Source organism: Lagenorhynchus albirostris, chromosome 18 (genome assembly GCF_949774975.1).
Source record: "Lagenorhynchus albirostris chromosome 18, mLagAlb1.1, whole genome shotgun sequence".
In the NCBI taxonomy this organism is placed as follows: domain Eukaryota; kingdom Metazoa; phylum Chordata; class Mammalia; order Artiodactyla; family Delphinidae; genus Lagenorhynchus; species Lagenorhynchus albirostris.
In genome coordinates, this window is record NC_083112.1 from 20,345,758 (window position 1) to 20,372,722 (window position 26,965).

The 26,965-nt window shown below is 46.2% G+C and overlaps 1 protein-coding gene across 6 annotated transcripts in view; it reads right to left on the reverse strand.

The window, feature by feature from the left end:
- The window catches only part of LRCH1 (leucine rich repeats and calponin homology domain containing 1), a 190,933-nt gene extending 168,173 nt beyond the window's left edge, over nt 1-22,760 (reverse strand). For all 6 annotated transcript variants that reach the window (XR_009536810.1, XM_060129319.1, XM_060129316.1 and 3 more), the window contains exon 1: nt 22,223-22,760. Coding sequence is in view for 5 of the 6 variants with exons in the window: in XM_060129319.1 (XP_059985302.1) it covers nt 22,223-22,535 (313 nt within the window). In the remaining variant the exon portion in view is untranslated. The remainder of the gene's footprint in view (nt 1-22,222) is intronic.
- Between the last annotated feature and the right edge of the window lie 4,205 nt (nt 22,761-26,965).

The window sequence follows — 26,965 nt, forward strand, 5'->3', positions numbered from 1 at the left end:
TACATGTTTGAAGGGAGGGAATAATTGAGTGGAAATGCTTTAAAAAGCAGGGGGAGGAACCCACAAATAATTATTTTAAGTCTTCGAACGTATGAAGGGAAAAAGATGTCCTGTTTATCAGTCAACATGCAACATAGTCTGAAGATGCTCCTTCCTCCCTGACCACGCAATCCAAAACAGTCCCACCTGGTTCTCAGCCTGCATGTCCCCTGTCGCCGTTTGTCGTTATACGTCTCCAGTTTCCCCTGCCCTAGACTAACCCCCAGCTCCATGAAGGCAGGCACTGCATTTGGTTCACCAGTGTAGATGAAGCATCCAGCCTGGACACTTGTGTTCATTCATCCATCCATTCACTCATTCATTTCTTGAGCTTGAATACTTGCTAAGTTCCTACCATGGGCCAGACTAGGGATCCTGGGAACTAAGGATACTAGTTACAAGACAAAAAGAAAAACAGGGTCGCTCTCCACATCTGATGATATGGAGGGAGAGAATGACCAGAAAGAAGGGAACAAATAAATAAGAAACAAATAATAGCTAACAATGACTGTTTCTCATACGCCAGGCACTGCTATACACGGCTCCCTCTGAAATAGGTGCTATTATCATTTCTATTTACAGGTGAGGAAACTGGGGCACCGAGGGATTATGTAACTTGCCTGAGGTCACTAGGCCAGCAGGTGGAAGAGCAGGAAGCTCAACCTTGGCAGTGAGGATCTGGCCAGGTGCTTGTTGCTGTTCTTATCACAAAGGGAGATAAGCAGCGGGAAGGGACAAGCTCATCAACAGTCTACATATACTGGATACTAAGTACACGGTGGATGAAGGACTGAAGAACAAAACACAGCATTTCTTACTTTATAAAGTGTGAAGTGTGAATGCAGAACTTAAAAAGCCTTTTAGGGCTTCCCTGGTGGCGCAGTGGTTGAGAGTCCGCCTGCCGATGCAGGGGACACGGGTTCGTGCCCCGGTCCGGGAAGATCCCACATGCCGCGGAGCGGCTGGGCCCGTGAGCCATGGCCGCTGAGCCTGCGCGTCCGGAGCCTGTGCTCCGCAACGGGAGAGGCCACAACACTGAGAGGCCCGCGTACCGCAAAAAAAAAAAAAAAAAAGCCTTTTAAAGTCCTCGTGAGTTTCACTACCTCAGTTCGCCCGTGTCCCAGTACACTGCCTTCTCACGCTGCGTCCTACATTGCCCCCAGAGGTTGGTTAAGATTTTATTGAGCTCTTTTTCTCTAGTCAGTGTCATGAAAATAATGCTCACAAATATTTTTTCCGAACTATATCCCTGTCCATCAAGCATCATCACCCTAAGCATTCGTACCGCTAAGCAAAACGGGCCTTTACATCACCCTGCTCTCCGGCTGGGACGACTCTCTCTCACTTCCTCTCTCTCACTCGCTCTCTTTCTCTTTCCCTCCCATTTCATCTTTATCAAGAGCTAAGACGCCCTGCCATATCATAGTTGGGCCCCAAATTAAAGTCACAGGGCTGAGGGGACTTCCTTAGTGGCGCAGTGGTTAAGACTTCGAGCTCCCAAGGCAGCGGGCCCGGGTTCGATCCTTGGTCCGGCAACTAGATCCCACATCTATGTCGCAACTAAGAGTTCACATGCCGCAACTAGGGAGCCCGTGTGCCGCAACTAAGGAGCCAGTGAGCCACAACTAAGGACCCTCGAGCCACAACGAAGGAGCCCACCTGCTGCAACTAAGACCCGAGGCAACCAAATAAATAAATAAAGATAGAGAAAGAAAGAAAGTCATGGAGCTTCAAGGAGTATTGCATTGAGTTCCCAGATGGCTCAAATAAGATGGTCAATGTAACTGGTCAGGGGACCACAGCCTCATTGGAGCTGCAGCTGACCGGCCAGCCAGGGGGAGACAGTCAAAGTCCTCCCATTACCAAGCAGCAAGCTCTAGTCTGGTTGAGTATCACTGACACCCTGTGTACAGTCGGGAGTCCTCAGGCACTGCCTGGGTTGGGGGAGTACAAAGAGGATGCAGAGGGCTGGCAGAAGGGAACAGGGAGACAGTTGTATCAGCCAAGAGACATGTTCCCAGACTAGTGACAGAGACAGATGCAGGTCCCCAGCCTGGATGGGGACTGGAAGCAGTGAGCACATCAGTCATTTAAAAATAGCTCTCCCTCTGGGGCCACCGTAGTTCAAAGAACAGCTACTACTAATGTCTCACACATACACAATGCACACATGTGCCAAGTGCCATGTATTTAGAATTTGTTATTTTAATCATCACAGCAACCCCAGGAGATAAGTTTTATTACTTTCATTTTACAGATGAAAAATCAGAGCTCAGAATTGCTCCAAGTCACCCAACTAGTAACTGACGGTGCAGGGATTTGACCTTCATCTGTTGGACTCCAAGCCCATTCCCTAAACAGCCATAATCATTTTAAACCTCAGCAAGCAACAGATGGAAGCCGGTGACAAAGACACGGTGATGTGAGCCCTTGGTGTTTCTTTCTGGGAGAGCTCGCCCATCATGTACTGACACAATTCTAAGAAGCTCACAGCCAGCGCTGGGAGATGCCATCCCTAGCACACTTTGAGAAAACCCAGCGCACACAGCCAGCATTTCTCCAGTTACTGAGAGCACAAAGGGCCACGTGCGGAAGGCAGAGCTGGTGCCCGTCACTCAAGAGTCTACACCGCAGTCCCCTCTGGCTCTGTGCTAACACACATCTCTGCGAATACCACCGACAACTGCTCCCTTGGCACGCAGTACACTCGGCAGAAATGCTCTGCTGACAAAAACCAAAGTGGAGGACACACTCCAAGACCCAGGAACTACGCCTCATGCAGACCTGTCCTCTCTGTGCACTAGGTTCCTTGTACTAAGAACGATAAGATGTACAAGATGTACTGAGTAGTCAGAGTGTGTTTGTTTTGAACAACAAAATTCTAACATATTTTTAGAATGTAGAGGAGTTCCTATTTGGTTTAGTTTTTGGTTTTTTTTTAAATTGTTAATTACTTTGAAGGGTGAGCTCTAGGGTGGATATCAATGGTCTCCAAATCCACAAATGAAAGGGCCCAGGGGTAACCGGCCGTTAGCTTTTATTTCTGTGCCTGAGAAGGGCAGCTGGAAGTAGGGAAGTCAGCCGACTGGAAAAAGCTAACAACACAGCATCTCCAAATTGGAACCAGAATACTTCAGTCATCCTCTCCTGTCTTTTAGTTTTAGACATTCTTGCTCCACCAGAGCAAAACTCAGGAAGGGATAAAGTCCTTCTCTCAAGATAAACAAAATTCTATGGTCCCTCCATGCATTCGAGGATCTATTCCACCTCATCTTTGTTTTTATACTGTTCCTTCCCTAAAGCTAACATTCTTTGTGGGCTCTACGCTTCCCCACTGAACTACTTCTCATGCTTCTAACAGGATAAAAAGAACCTTTGATTTTTTTCAATCAACCTGTAACTAACTGAAAAGTTTCACTGACATCCAACACTGTGCTAGGCCTCACAGAGAATTTAAAAAGGAATATATACTAGGAGTTCCTCATGCACAGAGCAGGCATCTCTAGGGGCAGAAAGACCTGCTTTGATTTTGATGTCTCACTTATCAGTTCTTTAACCTTGAGGAAATTATTTACACTGGGCCTCAATTTTGGGGAGACCACGGTATCTAATTTTTAGCATTAGAATAAGGATCCTGTGAGATAATACAGTAAGCCACCTCTACCACATGCTATAGTAAAGGCACAATAAATGTCAGTTTCCTTTCTTTTCCATGCTTTTTAAGGGACTTTCAAGGGGTCAGTAAAGAGTAAGACGGGATCACTCAAGTCAAACTGGATTTGAATCCCAGTTTCAACTGAGGTTTGAATCCTAGTTTAGTAGCTATGCAATCTTAGGCTGTTTTCTCTGAGCCTCGATTTTCTAATCCGTCAAACAGGGAAAATACATGTACTGACATCCTAAGATTATTTGGCAGAATTAACTGAAATACATAACACAATACCTGTCTCAAGAAATAAAGCTATTATCATTCTTCTTGTTGTTATTATCAATTGGAGAGAAAAGAAATGAAGTTAAATAACAATTAAGGATCAACTCAATCAATTACACTGCCAGTTACAGACCAAAAGCCTAAAGTTCAGAAAAGATGGGGGTGAAGCGGGAGAGAGAGGCCAGGGTTTGGGACATCACAGAAGAGGCAGGTGCTGAGATTCTGGGGTGACTGACAGGGACTAGAGATCTGGAGTTTTCGTTTTTGATTGTTTTGTTTTCTGTTTTATTTTCTTTGGCACATGCAGAGAGGAAAGGGAAGGCATGATCAAAGGCAAAGTAGAGGCACTTAACCTGGAACATATGGAGGCTAAAGACAAAGGAGCCACGAAGCCTGGTGAGGAGGGTGTGGGGAAACCCAGCGGGTAAGCAGGGTGGCGCTGATCCCAGAGGCCTATCAGATCAGGCAGCTGGCCTGGGCGGGCAGGAGGGAGCCCCGGAGCAAGCGGGGCAGGGAGTGCGCCTGGTCAGGGCTGTCACGCAGGAAGGTCACGGGTGGTCCATCACACCATCCCAGGCTCCAGGGGACAAGCAAGGAGCTAGCCAAAAGGCCCTGCTTTCCCCAGCAGAAGGCAGTTCTTTCTAATGACGGCTCTTGGTGGGAAAGGCAAACGCTTCAGAGTCAGGCTGCTGGGGGTGACAGCCGCGGCTCCTCCACTTTCCACGTGGGGATCCTGGGCAAGCTGCTGAGCATCTCTGAGCCTCAGCACCTGCCCTCCACGAAATCTAAGGTACACGACACCTCTCGCGTAGGCTGAGGGGAAGAATGAGATCAGGCCTGCAAAGTGCCTGGCGCCCGGCAGGTGCACAGCAAATGCTCTCAGGCCCTGGATTTCATTAGCCAGCGCCATCCCAGGGATGCCAGGAAGCCTGGCTCAGTTTCAGTTTTTTCTATCCATAAACTAAAGTGCCGCTCATAAAGAGAATTAGGATATTTGATTAGTATGACTATGCAGACGGTTAACAAGCTGTTCTGAAATAAAGAAACTGAAGATCAAAGAATCTGTCCACTAATACAGAAATATCAGTCTTATTCTGTGCTTTTAAATGGCTTGTTAATCAGGGATAATGCATTGCTATGGGAAATGTTCCACTTCTCAAGTTGAGTAATGGGTACATAGGGGCATTTTTAGTCTCCTTTAGTAAGGTATAATTTATATACAACAAAATGCAACCATTTTGTACATAGAGTTTGATGCGTTCTGACAAACGCATACCTACCTGCGCGTTCACCGCTAACTCAAGACAGAGACTGTTTCTATCATCCCTTGTCCTGCCCCAAGGCAATCACCTCCCCACCCCAGTCCCAGCTCCCTGTCTGCTCTAGGTCTCTAAGCCTATTTTACTATCATCATTTAAACCATGCTTATGTTTTATATAGACTCCTTTCTACGCATGCTATATTTCACAATTTTAAAATGAGTGCTGTGTTTTGCCCACTAAAATTAGAGACAAATGCCAAAGACCTTCCTGCGAGGGTTTCTTGGTGTGAAAGTTAAAATGAGAAACCAGCCAAGCATTGTCATTCCCTCAAAGGGCAGCAGTATGGGCAGTTGACAGAGATGACCAGGATAAACTGTTCATATCCTAGACCTGATCTGACACTTAAGTGGCCAGAGGGCCCGGGCAAGTCATTTACCTTGTCTCCACTTCAGTTTATCTTAAAACATGGTGTCTAAGTCCCATGAGTAGGGTGATCATGTAATTTATCATCCAAATCGGGATGTGTTAGAAAGAGGTGCTATTATTCAGTAGTCCAGGGCAAAAGGTATAAACCAGACTGTCCCCAGCAAACCTGGACTTAGACTGACACTATTTAGGGGCATCCTATAAGAGCACTTCTTGTGATGTCCACAGTGACCTAATGTTCTCTTGAAAAATGAATGAGCGTTGCATAGAATTATACAAAGCAATGTGTTTGAAAGCTGAAGTCTTTCATCCAAAGGTGACGGAGCTCCCAAGGTTCATGGCAGCATTAATTACAACTGCCAAGGTATGAAAGCAACCTAAGTGTCCATCAACAGATGAATGGATAAAGAAGATATGGTATATATATACTATAGAATATTACTCAGCCACAAAAAAGAATGAAATTTTGCCATTTGAAGGAACATGGATGGACTTGGAGGGCATTATGCTAAGTGAAATAAGTCAGAGAAAGACACATACTATATGATTTCACTTATATGTGGAATCTAAAAAATACAACACACTAGTGAATAAAACAAAAAAGAAGCAGACTCGCAGATGTAAAGAACAAACTAGTGGTTACTAGTTGGGGGGAGGGAATATAGGGATAAGGGGGAAAAGGGTTATTATGGGAGTATATGAAATCATGTGTGTGAAACTTTTGAAAATTGTAAAGCACTGAAGAATTTAAAGAATCTTTCATTCAATTAAAAAAAAAACTGGATTTCCCTGGCGGTCCAGTGGTTAACACTCCTCGCTTCCACCGCACAGGGCACCGGTTGGGTCCCTGGTAGGGGAACTAAGATCCCACATGTGGCGTGGTGAGGCCAAAAAAAAAAAAAAAAAAAAGGTGATGGGGCTCATCCAACCCAATCTACTATGTGGTATTAAGAGATCACAATCAAGGAGGCCTGGCTGACAGAAGAGAGGAGATTCCTAAGACACTGAGACACAGAGGGTACACACACTGAAGACACAGACCGACTTTAGAAAGACCCAGGCAGCCTGACTGTGAAAGCACTTAGCTGGTCTATCCTGTCTTTGTCATTCACTCCCTAAGAGGCAGACATTAAGGGCTCTGTCAGGGCACATTACCTCGGAACTCCCACTGTGCCAATTTCATATTGAGATACCAAGTCTTCATTAACATACTGATTCCAAGGACTTGGGGGCGGGGGGGGGGGGGGGGGGGGGGGGTGGTGGGGGCGGGGGGCCGTAGGGAAGCAACAGCAAGTCTTCACAGCTGCTGAATGAATTTCATAAAACAGATCAGACTTTAGCTCATTAACACTCATAAAGTTATGGCATGGCACCCTTTAAAGTACTGCACGGACACAAGAAAGCATTAAATGCAAATATCTGAACAAACTACGGTTAAGGGTTTATTACAAGACTATAGCCACTGGAAGGACTGGTACAACTAAAATTAACTTTGATTTAGCCAGGCTTCCTAAAGACAGAAAAATACACATAATCGCCTTAAATTGCATGCAGAGATTATCACCCTCACCTCCAAGGGAACTGCACAAAGAGAGGTCTATTTGCCTTCAGCTGCACAGTCAGATTCCTTTGAATTAGATCAATTTGCATAAACACAAAAAATTTTGGTTATTCAGCCATAAACTGTGCTGCCATTTTAGCCAAAATGGGCTGCTGTGCTATTTCATTTATAAGATTTTAAAAGCAATTAATTAATGCATTGAAGGATCTTCATTACAATATAAAATGCATTAGAAATTGACTCAATGATTATTACTTAAAAAAACAACTTTGAGAATGTAAGCCCTTGTGTTACACAGGGAATGGCCTAGAAAGTAAATTACTTGGTCACTCACCCAATGGCTATTCATTCATTTCTCATTGGAGAGAATAAAATAAAGTAAATTTTAAATAGACTGTTCAGATAAGTTACGTATTATAAAGTCTAACAAAATTTTACACCAAAACTAAAAACCTGAAGGTGTTATTTAAATTTTCACATAATAGACATGTTGGAGGATTTTTAAAACCAATACTGTTGCTTGCTGGAAAGCACAGTTCTTAGAAATGGAACTGATAACTGGCCACTAGCAATAGGTAAGGACTAGGGTTAGAAACCCGGATGCATGCACCTTGGTCCCCTGCATCCACTTTCAGATTAATGAGAGGAATAACATTAGGCTGGAATCTGACTCCTCAGTCTATAAATCACCCCGAGGACTGCCTATCAGAATGCTCTGGGCTCGATTCTCATTGCAAAATCTCCCCCTCCGATCTGTCCTTCCAGCTCTAAACATGCAGTAACACTACAATAGAGCACGGCATAGAGGAAGAAAACGTAATTCCTCCTTTCCTTTTAGGTTCTTTGGCTGGCCTAATAATCAAATTGATATGAAACAATTAACAGGAAAAAAAACAAATTCCCTATATACAGGAGCTCAAAAATACACGATACTGAAAGAAGTGACCAAAGCAGGCAGCTGTTGTTATCTTTTAGACAAAATAAATAAATAAATAAATCTGTGAAAAATTGACAAGACAAAGGGGTTTGAGCTTGGGGTGGTAAACGAGTGAAGAAGTAAATTTGTTTATACAGCCTTCTCGGTCCTGGATTCCCTATCTCTGGTGATAAGAATGCCTTCTACCCCTCTTTGGTACAGGAAGAGTACCTTTCACACAGGAGATTTATTTCCTGCTCTCAGGGAGACAAAGGAGGCCACAGTGTCCCTGCACCGACTGTTTCTTAAGTAACTTTCGGTTCAAAATAATCCATATGCCAAAGTGGCATATTTTGGGGTGGATATTCTGCTCCCCTTCAATGGCAAGAGACTCCAGCACTTCTTCAACCCGGGTTCTGATCCCAACTTTAGCTCTGGCCTTACTGGCTCTACAAACGTACTCAGATTGCCTAACCGATGTTTCCTTCTCCGCTCCAAGGACACTACCTACCTTGCAAGGGTAGGGGTTAACCCTTATGAGGGTTGAAGGAGGAAATACCCTGAAGGGCCCAGACCATATCACCCTTTCAGTTCCCTTGTCAGTAACTTCAGGGTGATACTGAACCTATCACCAGGCTTTTGAAGAAATGACTTCTGATTAAAGTTCAAAACAAATGCCGATGCCAGGAAAACAATGAGAAAAGAAATGATACGTTTAAATCCAAGTATTTATTCTTTAAACTCTGCTTCCTCATAGACATGTTCTCACTCCTTAGAGAAGTATCTGCTACACATCTTCGGAGCAGTTGCCAGGAACATAAAAAGATTCACAAATTGTTTCTTGCCAAGAGCATCAAAGGTGATCAATTTGTTTATTTTGATCTGGAAGAGTTCTTAAATCTATGGCAGGACTCTTGCAGAGGGCAGAGAGCTGTGCTACAAGCCCTCCTCTGAGGCCCCACCCCCTCCTTCCTACCCCTCCATCCCAAGGCCCCAAACAAGCCTTGGTCCCAGCACCCTTTGCAGGAATACATAGTGTAGCCCCAGATTACGCTCCCCATTCTCCACTGGGGAGCACTCTTCTCTACCAGCCTGTCCCCTCAGGATTTCTTTGTCTTGATGAATCAAACCGACGAAGGCTATTATATTGAGGAATGAATGGAAATCACATAAAAACTCAGAAGATACAGTCCTGGCTCAAACACTTACTAGTAACATAACCCAAGGAAAATGATTTCACCATCTAGTCTGGGTTTCCTTACACGTAAGCCCTGAATGTTCAGAGCTGGAAGAATAAATAGCACCTACTCCATCACCTTCCAAAGACAGTCAAAAGAATACAATGCTTACACATACTTAAAGTATGTATATTGAAGCTTTCTGGATATCAAGATTATTTTATTAATGTCACAATATTTCTAGGAATTTAGTCTTTTTGTGCCTTAGAAGATTGACTCTCTTTTCTAAAGATAATGGACTATATGATATTAATAATGGCGGGGCTTCCCTGGCGGTCCAGTGGTTAGGACTCCAAGCTTCCACTGCAGGGGGCGCAGGTTCAATCCGTGGTTGGGAAAGTAAGATCCCGCACGCAGCTCGGCCACAATAATAATAATAATGGGGGCTTCCCTGGCGGCGCAGTGGTTGAGAGTCCGCCTGCCGATGCAGGGGACACGGGTTCGTGCCCCAGTCCGGGAGGATCCCACATGCCGCGGAGCGGCTGGGCCCGTGAGCCATGGCCGCTGAGCCTGCTCGTCCGGAGCCTGTGCTCCGCAACGGGAGAGGCCACAGCAGTGAGAGGCCTGCGTACCGCAAAAAATAATAATAATAATAATAACAGCAAACGTCAACACCAGGCATTGACCTGAGCACTTTACACCTATACTCATTCATTTCCTCCTCACAATAATCCTATGATCATTATCCCTGATTGTATGACCAGGCTCAGGGAGCTTAAGTACTGGCCATATCCTGGTAGAACCAGGACTGAGACCCAACCACGTGTGCTCTTAGCCACTACGCCAAAGACAGGCTAACGATGTGCGGTTATCCATTTTACTGAAGTTATATTATTTTACTGTGACGCATAACCCCATGGGAATCTAGGAAGGCCGGCGACATCTGCGGGCCACTCACTCTGAGCCAGACCCGAACTCCGTGTACCTCCTTTTACAACAGCCCTGAGTGAGGAAGAGTATTTTCACTATTAACAAATTACAAACCTGAAGTTCAGGGAGACTCCGTCATTTGCTTCAAAGTCTAAAATAAATAAGTTGGGGAGATAATATGCAAAAAAAAATACAACCATTAGGCAGAGAGGTGTTTAAATCCCTGCCCGTCTCCCTCAGGGGGCATCTCCTGGGCCGGCTCCTCTTCGGCCTGAGGCCTCACGGAGTCCCAGAGCTGACCCCCAACTTACGCCGACCCTTGCTCCCCACACCGGGGGGAAGGGACACCCAGTCTGCTGGGCCCACCGACCAAGGGGCCTAGAAGGGAGGGGAACTTTCTGACATCGGGTAGGAACGGCCGCAGGGGAGAGAGTTATCCCCAAGAGGTGGGAGGTTCACATCCTGATGCCACGATCTCCAGGTTCAGAATTCCTTGTCAGAACGGAGCTTACATTTTTCCAAAGAAACGTCATCGACACAAAGGCCCACCTCTGCTAGGGTTAAATAGAGGGTTGGCGGGGGAACCAAACCACCGCTTACTACTGTATTTCCACAGGAAAATGTATTCCAAGGTCCAAGAAAACCCTTGCTATGATAGGCGGCTGTGGACCTCCAGGTTGTAAGTCTGGGTGGGACTTCCCAACATGCCTTTTAGTACTTGGGAGCCAATTTACACGGAGCCCATGCATGTCCTCCAAACCACATGCAGTAAAATCCTGAACTAACACATTTAATCTGTAACCACTCTTAGTTTTCTATCTTGTTCTCCCCAGCTTTGGACCACATGTTATTAAAGGTTTCACAGTATTTTTTCTTTTAGGGACCTTCCTCGTGGCTGGTCTGGGTGGGGCGGACCTGAGAAGTCTATGGAGGGAGGGAGGTCTTCCGTCCATCCAATGTAGCCTCCTGGCTCCACAGAAACGGCCCTCTGCTGGGAGTTGCCCACTGCCCTGCTGTGTGACCTTGTGCAAGGGGCTTAAGCTCTCTGAACCTCAGTGTTCTCAGCTATTAAATGAGGGAGAGATGTGAATGGGTGGTTTCTAGATATCTAAACTCCCTCTTCAGGCTACAATGGTCAAGAAAGGGATTTCAGAGGCAGATGAATTTCAACCAGATACAGGTGGCTGAGTGGAACCTAGCTAACAGCTGGAAGAGTCAGGAATTACTGAGCTCCTACTACAGTTAAAACAGAACACTCAGCAAGAATTAAACGAGGTAATGTATATATTACATATATTTAATATATATGTTAATATATAAAGCACTTGGAGGAATGCCTGGCACAGAGAGAGCACTTGACAATGTTATCTATTGTTGTTATAATCATTGTTCTTACAACTCAGCTAAGTACCTATTGTTCCCATTTTATAGCTGACATCAGTTTATAGAAAACTGATACTCGGGGTTTAAGTTATCTGGTCAGAGTAACACAGTTTACAGTCGACAAAGCCAAGGTTTGGACCCAGGTCTTTGAGGCTCAAGAAAGCTGTTGTTTAACCTCTAATCTACACAAGATGGAAGACAGACTAAAAGGCTTTATCTGGAAAAGACACTTGTTAATGAGAATACATGTATAGTACTTTCAAAGATGTTATTTCTTTAATCCTTATGCAATTCTGCAAAGTATGTACTGTAGAACTATGTCTCTAATTTTTTTAATCATCCACAGCTCCTATACATGATAGGTACTCAAAAACCGTTTACTTTCACTTTACTTGTTAATTTCAAGCACTATTTGATACAATAAAACTGCACCCATCCCCTTCAGACGTCAGGATAACTCTACTTCCGGATGTAACCTGGCTTATCACTTGCAAATGTTGAAGAAAGCAACCTTATCTTCCTTTTTTACTACTGTTGAGAAAGCATAACTCTGGGGACCCACCAACCACCAAAAAGAAGATTCTAAATTTTTGAGAGATGGTGGGGAGAAGGGGGGCCCAGACTGGCCAGAGTCACCCATTTTTAAGTATGAATGTGGCCCCTTCCCCTTTTACAGCACATCACGTGCTCAATAACATTTATTGAGGGTCTACCTCGCACCCAGGCAGGATCAGCATGGTGTTGTGCTGGGTCCTGGGGCTGCAGTGGTGAATGAGGCAGGCCTGGCTTGGGCCTCGTGGGAGGGCAGACTTGCACAGCACAAAGTCACTGTATCCAGGCTGGGGGAGGAACAGTAGCTAGCTACCAGCAACACCAGAGGGAGTGCGTGCTAGGCTGAATCGTGTCCCCCTAAATTCATGCCTAGAAGCCCTAACCCTCAGAATGTGATTTATTTGGAGATTAGGCCTTTCAAGTGGTACTTAAGGTTAAATGAGTAGGTTACGGGTGGGCCCTAATTCAGTGTGACTGGTGTCTGTATAAGAAGAGGAAATCTGGACTCACAAAGAGACGCCAGGGACTCTCAAGCAGAGGAAGGGTCATGGGAACACACAGGGAGGCTGGCCGATGACAAGCGAAGGAGAGACGCCTCGGGAGAAACCAGCCCTGCTGACACCCTGACTTTGGACTCAGCCTCCAGAACTGGGAGGAAATAAATGTCTGGTGTTTAAGCCCCCCAGTCTGTGGTATTTTGTTATGCGGCCCGAGCCAACTAATACAGTGGGTGACGCTGAGAAGCAAAAAGATGCCATGTGAAAAAAAATAAGGTCAGCGCTGAAAAAAACGGCAGCAGATCAGCAAACTGTGCATAATGGCAGATCCAAGATGATGGATTGAGAGTGTGGGGACTACGAGAGGGCTGTGAGTAGGAAAGAGGAGACAGAACGGTGCACTGATGTTAATCTAGCATTTTCTGTGACAGGCATGAAGGGCACATACGAAAATAAGGAAAAACCCCTGCCTAGCCAGACCTCACAGGCCAGCGAAGGAGGAAAAAGCTGAAACCTGGGGAAAGCACCAAAGAGGAAGGCAATAACTAACAAAAAAAATGCCATAAGGGAATAATGCAAAAGTGCCTTAAAGCTATGCCTGATTCAGTGCTCAGATCTGCAAGGAAGGGATGGCAGGAGGCCCGTGTCTCGAGTAGGCTGGGGACTGGATAAAGTAGGAGCGTGGTTAAGGAGACTCTTCCAGGGCAGAGAGGAGGGCGAAGTGAGGGAAATGACCTGGAAAAGGAAAACGGAGGCAATCTATAGGAAGGCCAAGTCAGGCAGTCTGCGAGTGATGCTATCTTTGAAATTGTCACTGTTGCCTGCAGAGCTAAAGTGCGTCAAATCAGAGCCAAGCTGACGGAACCAGGTCAGATGCATTGATGCTACTCGTAGCACTGTACAGCATCAACGTCAAAAAATAGGAAAGAACGTTAGGGAAATACACTGAGTAGCAAAACTCCACGGCCTGCGCTGCAGGGGTCAGCTGTCAAAAGCAAGGCCACGGGAGAAGCCAGAAGATTAAGAAAACTAAAATGGGTCCTCCCTCTGCCCATCTGGGGAGAACAGTGAAGGGGAAATTCAAGGCTCACTGAGCCGGAGGGATCCCGGCTCTGCTTCAAGTCACACGGTCTTAGGGCCCCTCCAGCAAAGAGACTGAGGAAACACAGCAAAAGGAAGAAAGTGAGTATCACGGCAGATTCCAAAATTATAAAGCCTGACCTTGGTGACTTAAAATATCCTGGAGGGACTTCCCTGGTGGCGCAGTGGTTAAGAATCACCTGCCAATGCAGGGGACACGGGTTCGAGCCCTGGTCCGGGAAGATCCCATGTGCCACGGAGCAACTAAGCCCGTGCGCCACAATTACTGAGCCTGCACTCTAGAGCCCGCGAGCCACAACTACTGAGCCCGCGTACCATAACTACTGAAGCCCGCACGCCTAGAGACTGTGCTCCACAATAAGAGAAGCCACTGCAAGAGAAGCCCCCGCACCGCAACGAAGAGTGGCCCCTGCTCGCTGCAACTAGAGAAAGCCCGAACGCAGCAACGAAGACCCAATGCAACCAAAAATAAATAAATAAAATAAATTTATATAAAATAATCCTTTCTATATACTAGCAACAAAAAATGAAGATGAGTGCAAAAATTTTTTTTAAATCCTGGAAAAGTTCCAGGTACCATAAGTTAAGCTGGCTCAGTATCAACATCATATTAACACAGGAGCAGTAATGTCTCATCAAGCAAAAAAATAAAATGTTTCTGTGATGCAAATCAAACACTGTTGTTCTCTGATTTTTTCTGTCCCCCCTATACTCCTCCTCTATGGCCAGTGAAGGAGGACGGGGTGGGAAAAAGTACGAGCGCACAGAAATCCAACTATAAAGGCATTTCCCTCCTACTGCCTTGATGGAGTAAAAGCAAGAGAAGCCACGTTCTCACAGTTCCTCAACTTTCTGTTCATGTAAACAGTCTCACTCGATTTTTGAATTACTCTGTGGGAACAGATGGCTTCCAAATGTATGACTTCTTACTACAGTTTATGGAAGCAATACTACTGAACTCTGAAATTAAGATGAAGAAAACACAGACATGCTTCAAGCTTGCATCTTTATTGGCAGGCCTAGTTTTCCTGAACTAAGGCTTACATGGAATCCTGACTTTCCATATTTTTTCTTTTCTTCCTCGCTTTTTTTTTCTTTTTTCGTTAAACAATTCACACGACACACACAAAAACTTGTCTGAAATATAAAAGCAGCTGAAAATTCTGTGGCAAAAAGACTTCCATGCCCCAAAAAACAGCAGTGGTAACAGAGGCCTCTAGACTTCCTATAAATTATACATAAACAAAGGCATCAGATATGTAAATATAGCTGGGTTTTGGGTCTTACATCCTTAAGCCTTTTATGATAGATTGTAATTTTTATATTTGAAATAAACACTGCAATTAACACCAAATTACCTTAATTCCAACAAGTGACACAGTCACTGAAATAGTTCACAAATGGTGATCTTGGTGGCAGTACCAGATCAAAGCCCAGGCCAGTTTTCCCGGATGTCTTTCTAAGGCAGAAGTCTAATTTTCCAAAATGCTACACCAAATCTGGAAAGCAGCATCACAGACAGGTTTTTGTGAGGCACAGACAAAATTTCAAGTCAGGTGGTCTGACTGATGAACCTATAAGCACCTTAAATAGAGTTCATAGCAGTTCTGCCATTTCAATTGCCACGTCTCTGAAAAAGCATACTCAATACGGCACCTGAGGGTGATGACTCTGGGAAGAGATGAAGAGAAAGTAAATGCTGCCCAGCCTAAAGATAAAACGTCTTTATACCTATATCTCTATCTATAGAAATTTATAGAGCAAATGAAAATTTTGGCGCAAAAAAAATACTTTCATGCAACAAAAGAACTGTAGCAATAAGAGATGCCTCTAGACTTCCTATAAATTATACATAAAGGCATCAGATATGCAAATATAATTGGGCTTTCTTTTTTGGTTAAGCAAGTCACACACCTACATAAATTTATATAGATATAGCTATATACCTAAAAATACAAGTATATAAGTATACCTATAAACATAGGTAAATAGATATACCTATAGCTATAGGTAGACAGATATAGGTAGGTAGGTAGACAGACAAACAGATATGAAAAAGGGGAAAAATAGAAAAGTACACACAAAAGAAGGAAACAATTTATGCTTAAATAAGTAATGATGAAGCTGAGTAACAGGACAGAAAAAGCCTTTGTTCACACCAGTAGGACAGCAAGAGCAAAAGGAAATTAACCTCTGCACTGATCAACACCAACATGGATTTCAAAATACCCTTTAAATGCTTACACCAAAGAACTGCTAAACCACAGCATGAAAAATTTAAGTTTGCAACAAAACTCAAAAAAAAAAAAATTAGTCAACAATCGAAGTTAAAAATTTTAATTAGTGGGGTGTGCCGAATTTTTGCCTAATAACGTACGCTCACCAAAAATCAAATAAGATGTCGCAGTGACTGACAAACAATCCGGTAGAATCCTTTCAGTGATGAAGGTCAAACCTTAGGCTGACCTTATAGACTGGCACAGATCAAAAATTACCAGAGGTTTTGTTGCCTATGGTTGTATGCTGTTATTCTAGAACATGCTGTTATTCTAGAACATTCTAGAACATGATTAGTGTGCTTCTGCCTTTTCAAGAAAGAGCAGCCCATAATGCAAGCAATGAGAATAGAGGCATGTTTGTGGAGATTGTTTCTGCCACAAACAGAAACGTGGAAGAGCACATCTGGATATGGTTCAGAGACACCATCTATATGGAGTCTTAGTAGGTCTAACAGCTTTTACTATTAGAAGTCCTCTGCATTGAAACTGATCAACAAGCAAAAAATAATAATAGGAAGGAAAAGGATGTGACTCATTGTTTATGAATGAAGTATTCAGAATATAGGTCATTAATATAGCCGTTTAAATGACTACCACAATAAACAATCATTACAGCAATGACGAATAGATTTAGTTCAATAGCAGAAGCATAATTTGAAACAAGATATAACTATAAAAGAACACACGTTCTACGAAAACACATGTGATTTCAAGTTTCATTACCTTTGTAATGAAAAATCTTTATGACCGAAATGGAATGGTTTTTGAGACCAAATAGATATCACCAAGTCCTGGGTGCACCCCAATGACTAAAGGATGCTAATACCCCAAGGATTCGGTTGCTACAGGATGGGAGTGGGGCGGGGGAAGTCAGGCTTCAGCAGATAGGCCTGCCCACAAATCTCAGAGAAGATTCTTTGCCTCTGTAGACACTGGAGAGAGGTATCTCAGACAGACTAGGGCATTAGTCCCACAGGCTGACATATCCCAGGCCTCAGCCATCCCCAGCATCCTCAAAGGGTCCTAAGAGCCCTGTGCTCTGTTACCTCATTACATGGTGACAGTGGGGTGGGAGAATGTGACCAGAAGCACAGGCCTGAGTGCCCTCTCCTACTGTTTTATTCTCAGCAAGTCTCAGGCTGTCAGGTTCTCACTCCACACGTTCAAACTATCTTTCCCACCACAGAACGTGCCCGTGCACTTCCATCCGAAACCTAGCCATCCTACAAAACCTGACCCCAATCCCACCTCTGCTGTGAGTCTTTCCTAACCCATTTAACTGAAATGGCCTTTTAGCTCCTGGATTTTGCAATGTCTATCTACGCTACTGGCATCTCTCCTTGGCCTGCCTTGAGAGTCCCGTGGCTTCCGGGGCCTGTCGTGGCGCTCCCGTCGTGTCTTACACTTTGCACCCCCTCCAGCACCTGCACTCGCACATACAGGACCTCGATGAGTATTTGTCCCCCGCGCTGGGGAAGCCCTTCACTTCCCATATAGACTTCTCTGCTTCAAGCCACCCCAAAAAGATATGCGCAATGACACAGCCCTCCCTCTCCTTAATGAGACCAACTTTCAACAACTGTTCTGCACATCAAATCCAAGAGCTTCCTTTTTATTTTCCAGGATCTCCTGCAATCAGACTGAGACAGACGCTTTCTTTTCTTACTCCTCTTTTCCATCTGCTTTATTTGTCATACAAACACCCTCGGGAACTTCCTTAACCCAAAATGACACTATTTAAAATATTAGCACTAGGGACTTCCCTGGTGGCTCAGTGGTTAAGAATCCGCCTGCCAAAGTAGTGGACATGGGTTCGGGTCCTGGTCCCGGAAGATCCCACATGCCACGGAGCAACTAAGCCTGTGTGCCACAACTACTGAGCCTGCGCTCTAGAGCCCGAGAGCCACAACTACTGAGCCCACGTGGCACAACTACTGAAGCCCATGCACCTAGAGCCCGTGCTCCGCAACAAGAGAAGCCACCGCAATGAGAAGCCCGCTCACCGCAACAAAGGGGAGCCCCCGCTCACCGCAAGTAGAGAAAGCCCGTGCGCAGCAACAAACACCAAACGCAGCCCAAAAAAAAAAAAAAAATCACTAGAAAAGAAGTTTGCTTTCCTGATGCACATATCTTTGTACTTCTTTCCATCGGGCAGACTTTCTGCTTCAGTTGATATTTATTACTAGTTATCGTTTGTGCTGTTGTTGTTACAAGCTGCTATAAGTCATCTTTAATACGAAGCAGCACGTATACTTCTAAACAAAGATATTAGAAGTATAACTCTTCCTACTCAACCTGCAAAATCTACTTCTTCATTTATCTCCTCACCCACCTCCAACTAGAATGAAAACTCCATCAGAAGGGATACAGGGATTCTCTGTTGGTCCCTGCTGTATCCCTAGTGCTTAGAACAGTGCCTGGCACTTAGGGCGCTTGGTGGGTACTTGCAGAATGAATGTGGGTTGAATGAATCTCCAGATACCCTCCCAAATTCTGCTCCTCTCCACCCCTTCCCTGCTTAACAGGAATATGGTCAAGAACATCTACACTAGGGACTTCCCTGGTGGCGCAGTGGTTAAGAATACTCCTGCCAATGCAGGGAACATGGGTTCGAGCCCTGGTCCGGGAAGATCCCACATGCCGCGGAGCAACTAAGCCCGTGCGCCACAACTACTGGGCCTGCGCTCTAGAGCTCACGAGCCACAACTACTGAGCCCACGTGCCACAACTACCGAAGCCCGTGCACCTAGAGCCCGTGCTCCGCAATAAGAGAAGCCACCGCAGCGAGAAGCCTGCTCCCCGCAGCGAGGAGTAGCCCCCGCTCGCCGCAACCAGAGAAAGCCCATGTGCAGCAACGAAGACTCAACGGAGAAAAAGAAAAAAACATATACACTAGAGTGAAACCATCAGAGTTCAATCCCTGATTCACCATTTAAGTAGGGCTATGATCTTCAGCAACTATTACTCAACTCTCCCCAGCTGTACATGAGGATCTGAATAGCTTCTACCGAGGACCGGGCAGGATAGTGCAGAGCACACACCCGGTGCTCACTGTGGCTCTTTTGTCCAGGTTTCTCCCATTCAGCCAGTGTCACCTGTTCCACCACACCCGCGTGGATCAGCCTTTCTTTCCCCTTCCCACCTGCAAAAAGACTAGACCCTGATACAACCAAACTATTTTCACTCATATATGAGTAAACCGATAGGCTCAAAGCGAGGCGGAGAGCCTGAGAGCTTTTTTCCTATGAAAAATGTGTATGCACTTGATTGACAGAGCTTAAACGTCTACTGAGCAGCCCAGGGCCTCTATGTTTCTGTGTTTGCATCTGGGGTTTCACAACGCCTGTCCAGATAAGCTACATTGCCCAAGAGTGCAGTTCTGCTTAGGTGGGCTGCCAGAAGAGTTACTTTTACAAGGCATAAACCAAATGGTCTGTATTATACAACTGAACAGTGAGAAAAAGCCTTCCATGTCACTCGCTGTCTTCCAAAATTTATGAAAAAGTCCACTTTACATCTTAGGTCTTTAAGGATCTTCATAAGGATCTTTCTGATCTTAAGAGATATTCTGTAAACTACATTTTAACCCCAGAGAAACCACTGTCTTTATTGTATATGTTACTGTTCATACACTCCACTCTACTAGAACTCTTTATATGCAGGAAAGGTCAACACTGTGCAAACGGAGGTAATTTTAACTCTTGCTTTATTTTGAGTTTTGCTCTTCCAAATAAGGAACAGTGCTCGGTAAATAGAACAAAGGGCAGAATACATTTGGTTTACACCCAGCTTTGACCTGAGGCAAAGATGTTTTTGCAAAAGCAACTCTTTAACACATTCAGGTACTGAAATTTCATGTAAAATAGCTGTCTACATTGAATTCTCTTTATCTTTATAGGGTTTTCCTAACTTTTCTACAAACTTCAGTGACACTCCCCCTCCCATAATTAACACTGCCTTTTTTGACAGCGAGTTAAGCCTCCAAGTTTTAACTAGTTAGAATTTTCTGAGCATCAAACACGCGCAAGTGGGGCTCATAATTAAAACCTGCGGAACTCACAACCACAGCTCGCCACAAGCAAGCAAGAGAGAACAAAATATTTTTAAGCACTGCCGTGCCTCAAATGGTAAGGCCTTCACTGAAAGAGGTGGTCTCTGCTTTTAAAAGCATGGGTCTTGGGCTTCTCTGGTGGTGCAGTGGTTGTGAATCCGCCTGCCAATGCAGGGGACACTGGTTCGAGCCCTGGTCAGGGAAGATTCCACACACCCTGGAGCAACTAAGCCCCTGAGCCACAACTACTGAAGCCCGCGGCCCTAGAGCCAGTGCTCTGCAACAAAAGAAAAGCCCGCGCACTGCAACGACGCTCACCATAACTAGAGAAAGCCCAGACAGCAACGAAGACCCGAGGCAGCCAAAAAATTTAATTAATTATTTTTTTAAAAGCGCGGGTCTTCTCAAAGAAATGCCAACAGAGCAGTTCACCCATCTTGAAATAAACGTCAGCATAACTGAATTAGAGGAACAACTTTCAATGCCCCCATCCTGGACGACAAACACATATTATTATTGGTCATGCCAGCTCCATTTTCTGCAGTCATATCCAATCCTTCCACAGCTCACTGTACACTCTACAGCAAAAGGGAAGTCGAACTTAACAACGGACTTTTTTTTTTAAGTTAATGATTCAGGCAATTCTTGGAATAACTTCCACTTGAGAAAATGCAACTAAGAAGTCCTATCAAGAGACTCCCCAGCTGTTGACAGCTCGACTCTGGAAATTCCCTCCTTCATGCCCATTTCTGACTATCCCTGAATCCAAATTACAAAGTTTAATGACCCTTAAGAGCCCTTTTTGCCTCCAGTGAACTCAGAACTCTGGCTAAATATTCGTTAGGACTCAATAAAAGTTTGCTGAATTAAAGGAGGGGAGCATTGGAAACCTAGCTCCAAAAGGCAACTGTCTGCCCCCTCGCCCGAACCCCTCTTCCCGCAGGAGAGGAAACTGGGAGATCTGGAGCTGACAGTCATGCCGTCCAGGATCCTAGGGGTTTGACACTCGGCCCTTGATGTGATGACAGCCACGAGGTCTGGGCGGTGGTTCCAAAACGGAGCACCCACTGCTCTGGGAAATGCTGGGCGCTTGCCAAGATACAAACCCTCCCCCAAGGAGCTGAAACCAGACGGTCGGGAACCGAGTCAGTTCTGTAGGGATCCCAAGGCCTGAATCGCATTCCAGCAGCCTCCTTCCTGTTTATAGATCCCACTCCAGTAACTCCAACTACCAAAGAGAAAGCAGACCTCTCAGAAATATGTCAACACATGACATAACTTGAAAAGGCTGTATGCTCACTGACGCGAGTTGCAACTTGTCGGGCTCACGAAGGAAAACCGGCTCACTTTAATTATTCTTTTTTTTTTTAATATGCCATGCCGTCTCTTTCCAGGGCCCCCGCAAATTTCGGGTTACTGAGAACTAGGTAGCCTCGGTGGCAGGAACCAAACCGCGTGGGCGGTTAGCTAGAGGCAAAGAACCGGGGAGCCGACCCCCCCCCCAGCAAAGTGGCGGCGATTCGGTTTCGCGGCGATTCAGCGGCCGCTCCTTCCTCGCACAGGCGCAGGAAGGAGAAGCCTCGGCACCTCCTCGCAGTCGGCACCAAGTTGCTGGAGCGCTCAGTGATGTCGCCGCGCGGGCCTCGCGGCACCGCGCCGATGCCCTCGGGTCGGCGGAGGGCGCGCCACCTTTGTCTGGGTTTCCTCACCAGGACGGGCGACGCCTCGACGCAAAGCGGAGGCGCAGACACCGCGGCCGGGTTCCCAGCCTCTACGCGGGGCCCAGAAAACGGCCGCGGCCGCCTGAAACCTCCCACTTTCACTGCGCGCACCGGGCGCGCCCGCAAGTCCCAGCCCGGAGGCCACTTCCCCCACACGGCCGCCGCGGGTGGGGAGCCGGAGACCCACGCGCTCCCACACGCTAGCGGGCCGAGCGTCCCGGAGCAGCCCGGCTCTCCCGGCGCCTCAGCGCCCACGCGGGTCCCTTCCTCGGGAGAGCACGGGCCGCTGGTCCCTCAGCAAGGCCAGGTCTCAGACTGGCTACCGCGTCGGGGAAGGGACGACAGCCAGCCAGACAGCCACCCACGCCCACTGCCCGCCCTCGGCCCTCTCTCACCTGCCTGCACCGTGTCCGAGAGGTCGTGCGCGGGGGCCGCCGTCCTGGGAAATTCCTTCAGTTTCCTAGCACTGAGGTTCAACCCCCCGGAGTTGGCCGCTTCCTCCAACGCGCGCTCCAGCCCCCGGTTCAAGGGCAGGTTGAAGCCCCCGCCGCCGCCGCCGCCGCCGCCGCCGCCTCCTCCGGCCCCGCCGCTGCCTCCGGCTCCTCCGTGGTGCTGATGGTGGTGGTGGGGGGGATGATGATGGGGGTGCAGAGTAGCCACTGACAGGGCAGGGACGAAAGGTTGGGGTTCGCTTCCCGGCGTCGCCATCTTCTCCCGGGCCCCCCACCCCGCCCTGCCGCTCCTGCGGGGGGGGGTCACAGCTTTCCCCCGGGTCGGGGAGACGGCAGCCCGGGCCGAGTCCCTGCAGTGCTCCACCGAGAGATGCTGGAAGAAGGGGAGGAGGGTGTGGGAGGCACGCGGAATGGGGGGGGTGAGAAGGGGAGGCGGCAGCGGCAGCTCGGTCTCGAAGCTTTCCTGTCCCTGGCAAGCTGAGGACTGCGGCGGCGGCGGCGGCGGCAGGCAGCGCGCATGTGTCTCCTCCCGCCTCTGCTCCCTCCTCTAGGCGGCTCTCCCCTCCTCCGCCGCCTGCTCTCTCCTCCTCCTACCCGAGAGCCGTCAGTCTAGCCCCGCGCCTTCCTCCGCCGCCCGCTGCGGTGGCCCTGCTGCTCGGCCCCGCTATCCGGGGACGTGGGGGGGCTGGATGCCGTGAGATCACGGGGAGGTGAGAGGTTATCTCAATTTTGCAAATTATTCTGGTTATTTGACCCAGAGTTCCCCGAGAGGCAGTTTTTCACTGTGGGGTCAGGCCAACAGACGACCCCTGGCATTTGGGCACCTACGATGAGCCATTCTCTGGTCCAAGTGGTCTGTATTCGTGACCTCATTAATCCAGGAACCCCGTGAGCGGAAAAATTGTTTCCCCCAGGCCACAGAGGAAGTTAAGAAACTCGTCTGAGGGCTTCCCTGGTGGCGCAGTGGTTGAGAGTCCGCCTGCCGATGCAGGGGATACGGGTTCGTGCCCGGGTCTGGGAAGATCCCACATGCCGCAGAGCGGCTGGGCCCGTGAGCCATGGCCGCTGAGCCTGCGCGTCCGGAGCCTGTGCTCCGCAACGGGAGAGGCCACAACAGTGAAAGGCCCACGTACCGCAAAAAAAAAAGAAAATAAAGAAACTTGTCTGAGTTCACCCATGCAGTCAGAGGCGGAGCCTTCAGACTCTAGGGTTGCCCTCCTTCCTGTAAACGCCCTCCCGGGCCGCACCTCGCTGCAAACAAATAGGAGTAAGGCAGAGGGTTTTCTGAGCGATGGCAGAAAACTACAGACACGGAAAGGAAGGACTTTTCGAAACGCAGGTCGTTTTTATGGTGGACAGAACCCATTGTCCTATGAGGAAGAAAGAGGGGCTGGCTGTGGCTCGCTGAGCCCAGAACTGGGTGGGGCTGGAAAGGTCAGAAAGTCAGTGACCCCAACTAGCCAATAACTCAGTCACAGCTGGAGCCTGCGCACAGGTACCGTCAAGGTATCCTCGTGCGCTGCTTCTAGCCCCTGTGGGGCATGGGAGCTGATGTGTCCGCCTGCAAGCGAATTCATGTTCTGCCCAGACCAACGCTGGTACCCCAGCGGAGACAGAACATCTGACAACCTAAGAGCAGACCAGCTGGAAGATTAATAAAGCCCCACTCCTTTCCGAAGTTTTGGCTCCAACTCTCTAGGGCCTTTATTTTTGCTCTATACCCAAGGCTTGAGCAGCGTCCCTGTGAGCAACTTAGCTAGGGGAAGTGAGGATGCGGGTCAGTACGAAAATAATTCAACCCTTGGAGTAGAGGAGGCGGTTTTTTAAGTAGTGATGCAGAAACGTGGTGGCTTGAGCACCAGGCTGGATCTAAAGTACCGCGTGATCTATGTCACTTGCATTGACTGCGTGCATAGTACGTAGCCCTTGAGTCCTCCAGGATTCTAGGATGAGTCCAACATTGTAACCTCGGAGGAGGAGACAAGCGCCACCTGCTGGTAGCCTCCCCGAAAACCTCTTCCCTCATCAACTTTTTCTCCTCTGCCTCCCAGACTTTTAAAAGCCAGGCTTGAAAATAATAATGATGATAATGATGATGATGAAAGTGAAAGTGTACTTATAAAAAATAACCTACCATTCCCTTTCCTCACTGGTGTTTTCCCAAAAAGCCAGTGAGAAACAGAGAAACACAGAAAAAATTTTCATTTGAAAGTCTTCAGCTAAAACCAGGTGGTAGTCTGTGTGATCAGTATGCAGGGTATGGTTGAGGACATCTTCTGGCGACTTGCAAATGTAATTCAGACCGTAAATTGTGGTGTTGCATCATATAGAGCATAATTCTTTTAGGACCACAAACTCTTTTTTAGAGGAAAAGATGGGATATAAGTTCAGGATTTGCTTTGTAGTAATCTGTTCTTATGTTAGGTTGACCTTGTTATTATAGCTTGTTTTATTTTCTCCAGATTACTAAAATGTAAACTCCTTGAGGGAGGAACTTATTCATCTTTGCAACTTCTTCCCCATATCCCAGAATCCAAGAGTACTTTGCATATAATGAGTGCACAATGAAGATTAGTAATTAAGCATTGCACAATAGACCAGGTGTTTTACAGGCTGCCATTTGTTGATGCATCTTACAAATGATGTCTTTGAATGAAGGAATTTTTCCTTCAAATGGGGGAGAGTACTTTACCCTTGAAAGTGATCTTGGTTATTCATAAATATTCAAGAAACTTGACAAGCCATTTTCTCTTGCTGTCTTGTTTCTTCACTATTTTTTTAAGAAGGTGGACGTTTCTGCTTTGTTCAATTTCTTCTAAAACAGAACCGTCTTCCTGTTTCACTCTCCCCACACCCTACATATAGTCCTCTGATAACAGCTGTGTTATTACATCGACCCAGCTAACCATCTTGGTTATTCCAGAAGTGGCCTTCTGACCATAGGAGGGAACACCCAGAGGATCCGAGGGTCCTGATTGTGTCCAAACCCTAGATTCTGACTGTTCCTAATTCACATCTTTAGTTTCTATGAGATAGCTAGTAGTGTATTGATAATACATTCTGCTGTTTGCCTAAGTCAATTTTATTTGGTTTTCTGTCAATGCAGCAAAGGGTTCTGATTAATATATTTAATTTACCACATTTTAGTCTTTATTCCCCCCTGTTTTCCTGTATAGCCTCATTTTTGGATGGTCCACAAATAATCTTTTACAAACTATTTGGATGATGGCAGCAGATTCTTTCCATGCTTTGTCTTTAGTACCTTCCAATCATTCAAAGTTAACAGAATTCAAATGATTGAGAACATGGGGGAAATGGAAATATTTCCTGCTTAAAATATTGGCTATTAGGAGAAACTTGATCAGTTTCATCAATAAATCAAAACATTTTAGAACCTATCTTTTTTTAATTCTTGTGCTCAGAAAACATATCAGGTCACATAGAGCCTTCCACATTTAAGACCCAGCTCTTTTGTTCTCACCTGAAAATGGAGTTGTGGACAGGCTTATAAGAATCAAACTTATGGGCTTCCCTGGTGGCACAGTGGTTGAGAGTCTGCCTGCTGATGCAGGGGACACGGGTTCGTGCCCTGGTCCGGGAAGATCCCACGTGCCGCAGAGCGGCTAAGCCCGTGAGCCATGTGCAGCTGAGCCTGTGTGTCCAGAGCCTGTGCTCCACAGCAGGAGAGGCCACAACAGTGAGAGGCCCGCGTACCACACACACACAAAAAAAGAAGAATCAAACTTATTAAGAATAGCATATAGATTTGAGCAGGGCTATTCAGCCCATATCACCTTCTCAGAAAATCACTGGGAATTATCTTTTGGAGAGTGATCAAAACATTTGCTCAAGAAGTGGGCATGGTCAGCCAGGTGTGTCTTGTTTTTTTTAATTGAAGTATAGTTAGATTTACAATGTTGTGCTAGTTTCAGATGTACAGCAAAGTGATTCAGTTATATATATATGTATATATACATATATATATTCTTTTTCAGATCCTTTTCCATTGTAGGTTATTACAAGATGTTGAATATAGTTCTCTGTGCTATACAGTAGGTCCTTGTAGATAGTAGTGTGTATATGTTAATCCCAAACTCCTAATTTATCCCTCCCCCCGACCCCCCACTTTCCCCTTTGGTAACCATAAGTTTGGTTTTTATGTCTGTGTGTCTATTTCTGTTTTGTACATAAGTTCATTTGTATCATTGTTTTAGATTCCACCTATAAGTGATATCATGTGATATTTGTCTTCCTCTGTCTGACTTACTTCACTTAATATGATAATCTCTAGGTCCATCCATGTTACTGCAAATAGCATTATTTCATTCTTTTTTTATGGCTGAGTAATATTCCATTGTATATATATACCACGTCATCTTTATCCATTCATCTATCGATGAACTCTTAGGTTGCTTGCGTGTCTTGGCTATTGTAAATAGTGCTGCTATGAACTTTGGGGTGTGTGTATCTTTTCTAATTGGAGTTTTCTCTGGATATATGCTGAGGCAGGTGTGTCTTTCATGGTCCTGACTGCCCCCTCCAGCCACAGGGTGGATAAGTGCATCTACCAACTCTCCTGAAAATTTAAGCAAAAGCACTCCAAAACCATAGGCAATTAACAACAGGTATTTGACCCCAAAGGCAGGAAGAATCAGGGCTTATTTATATCTTTTACCTTGATACATT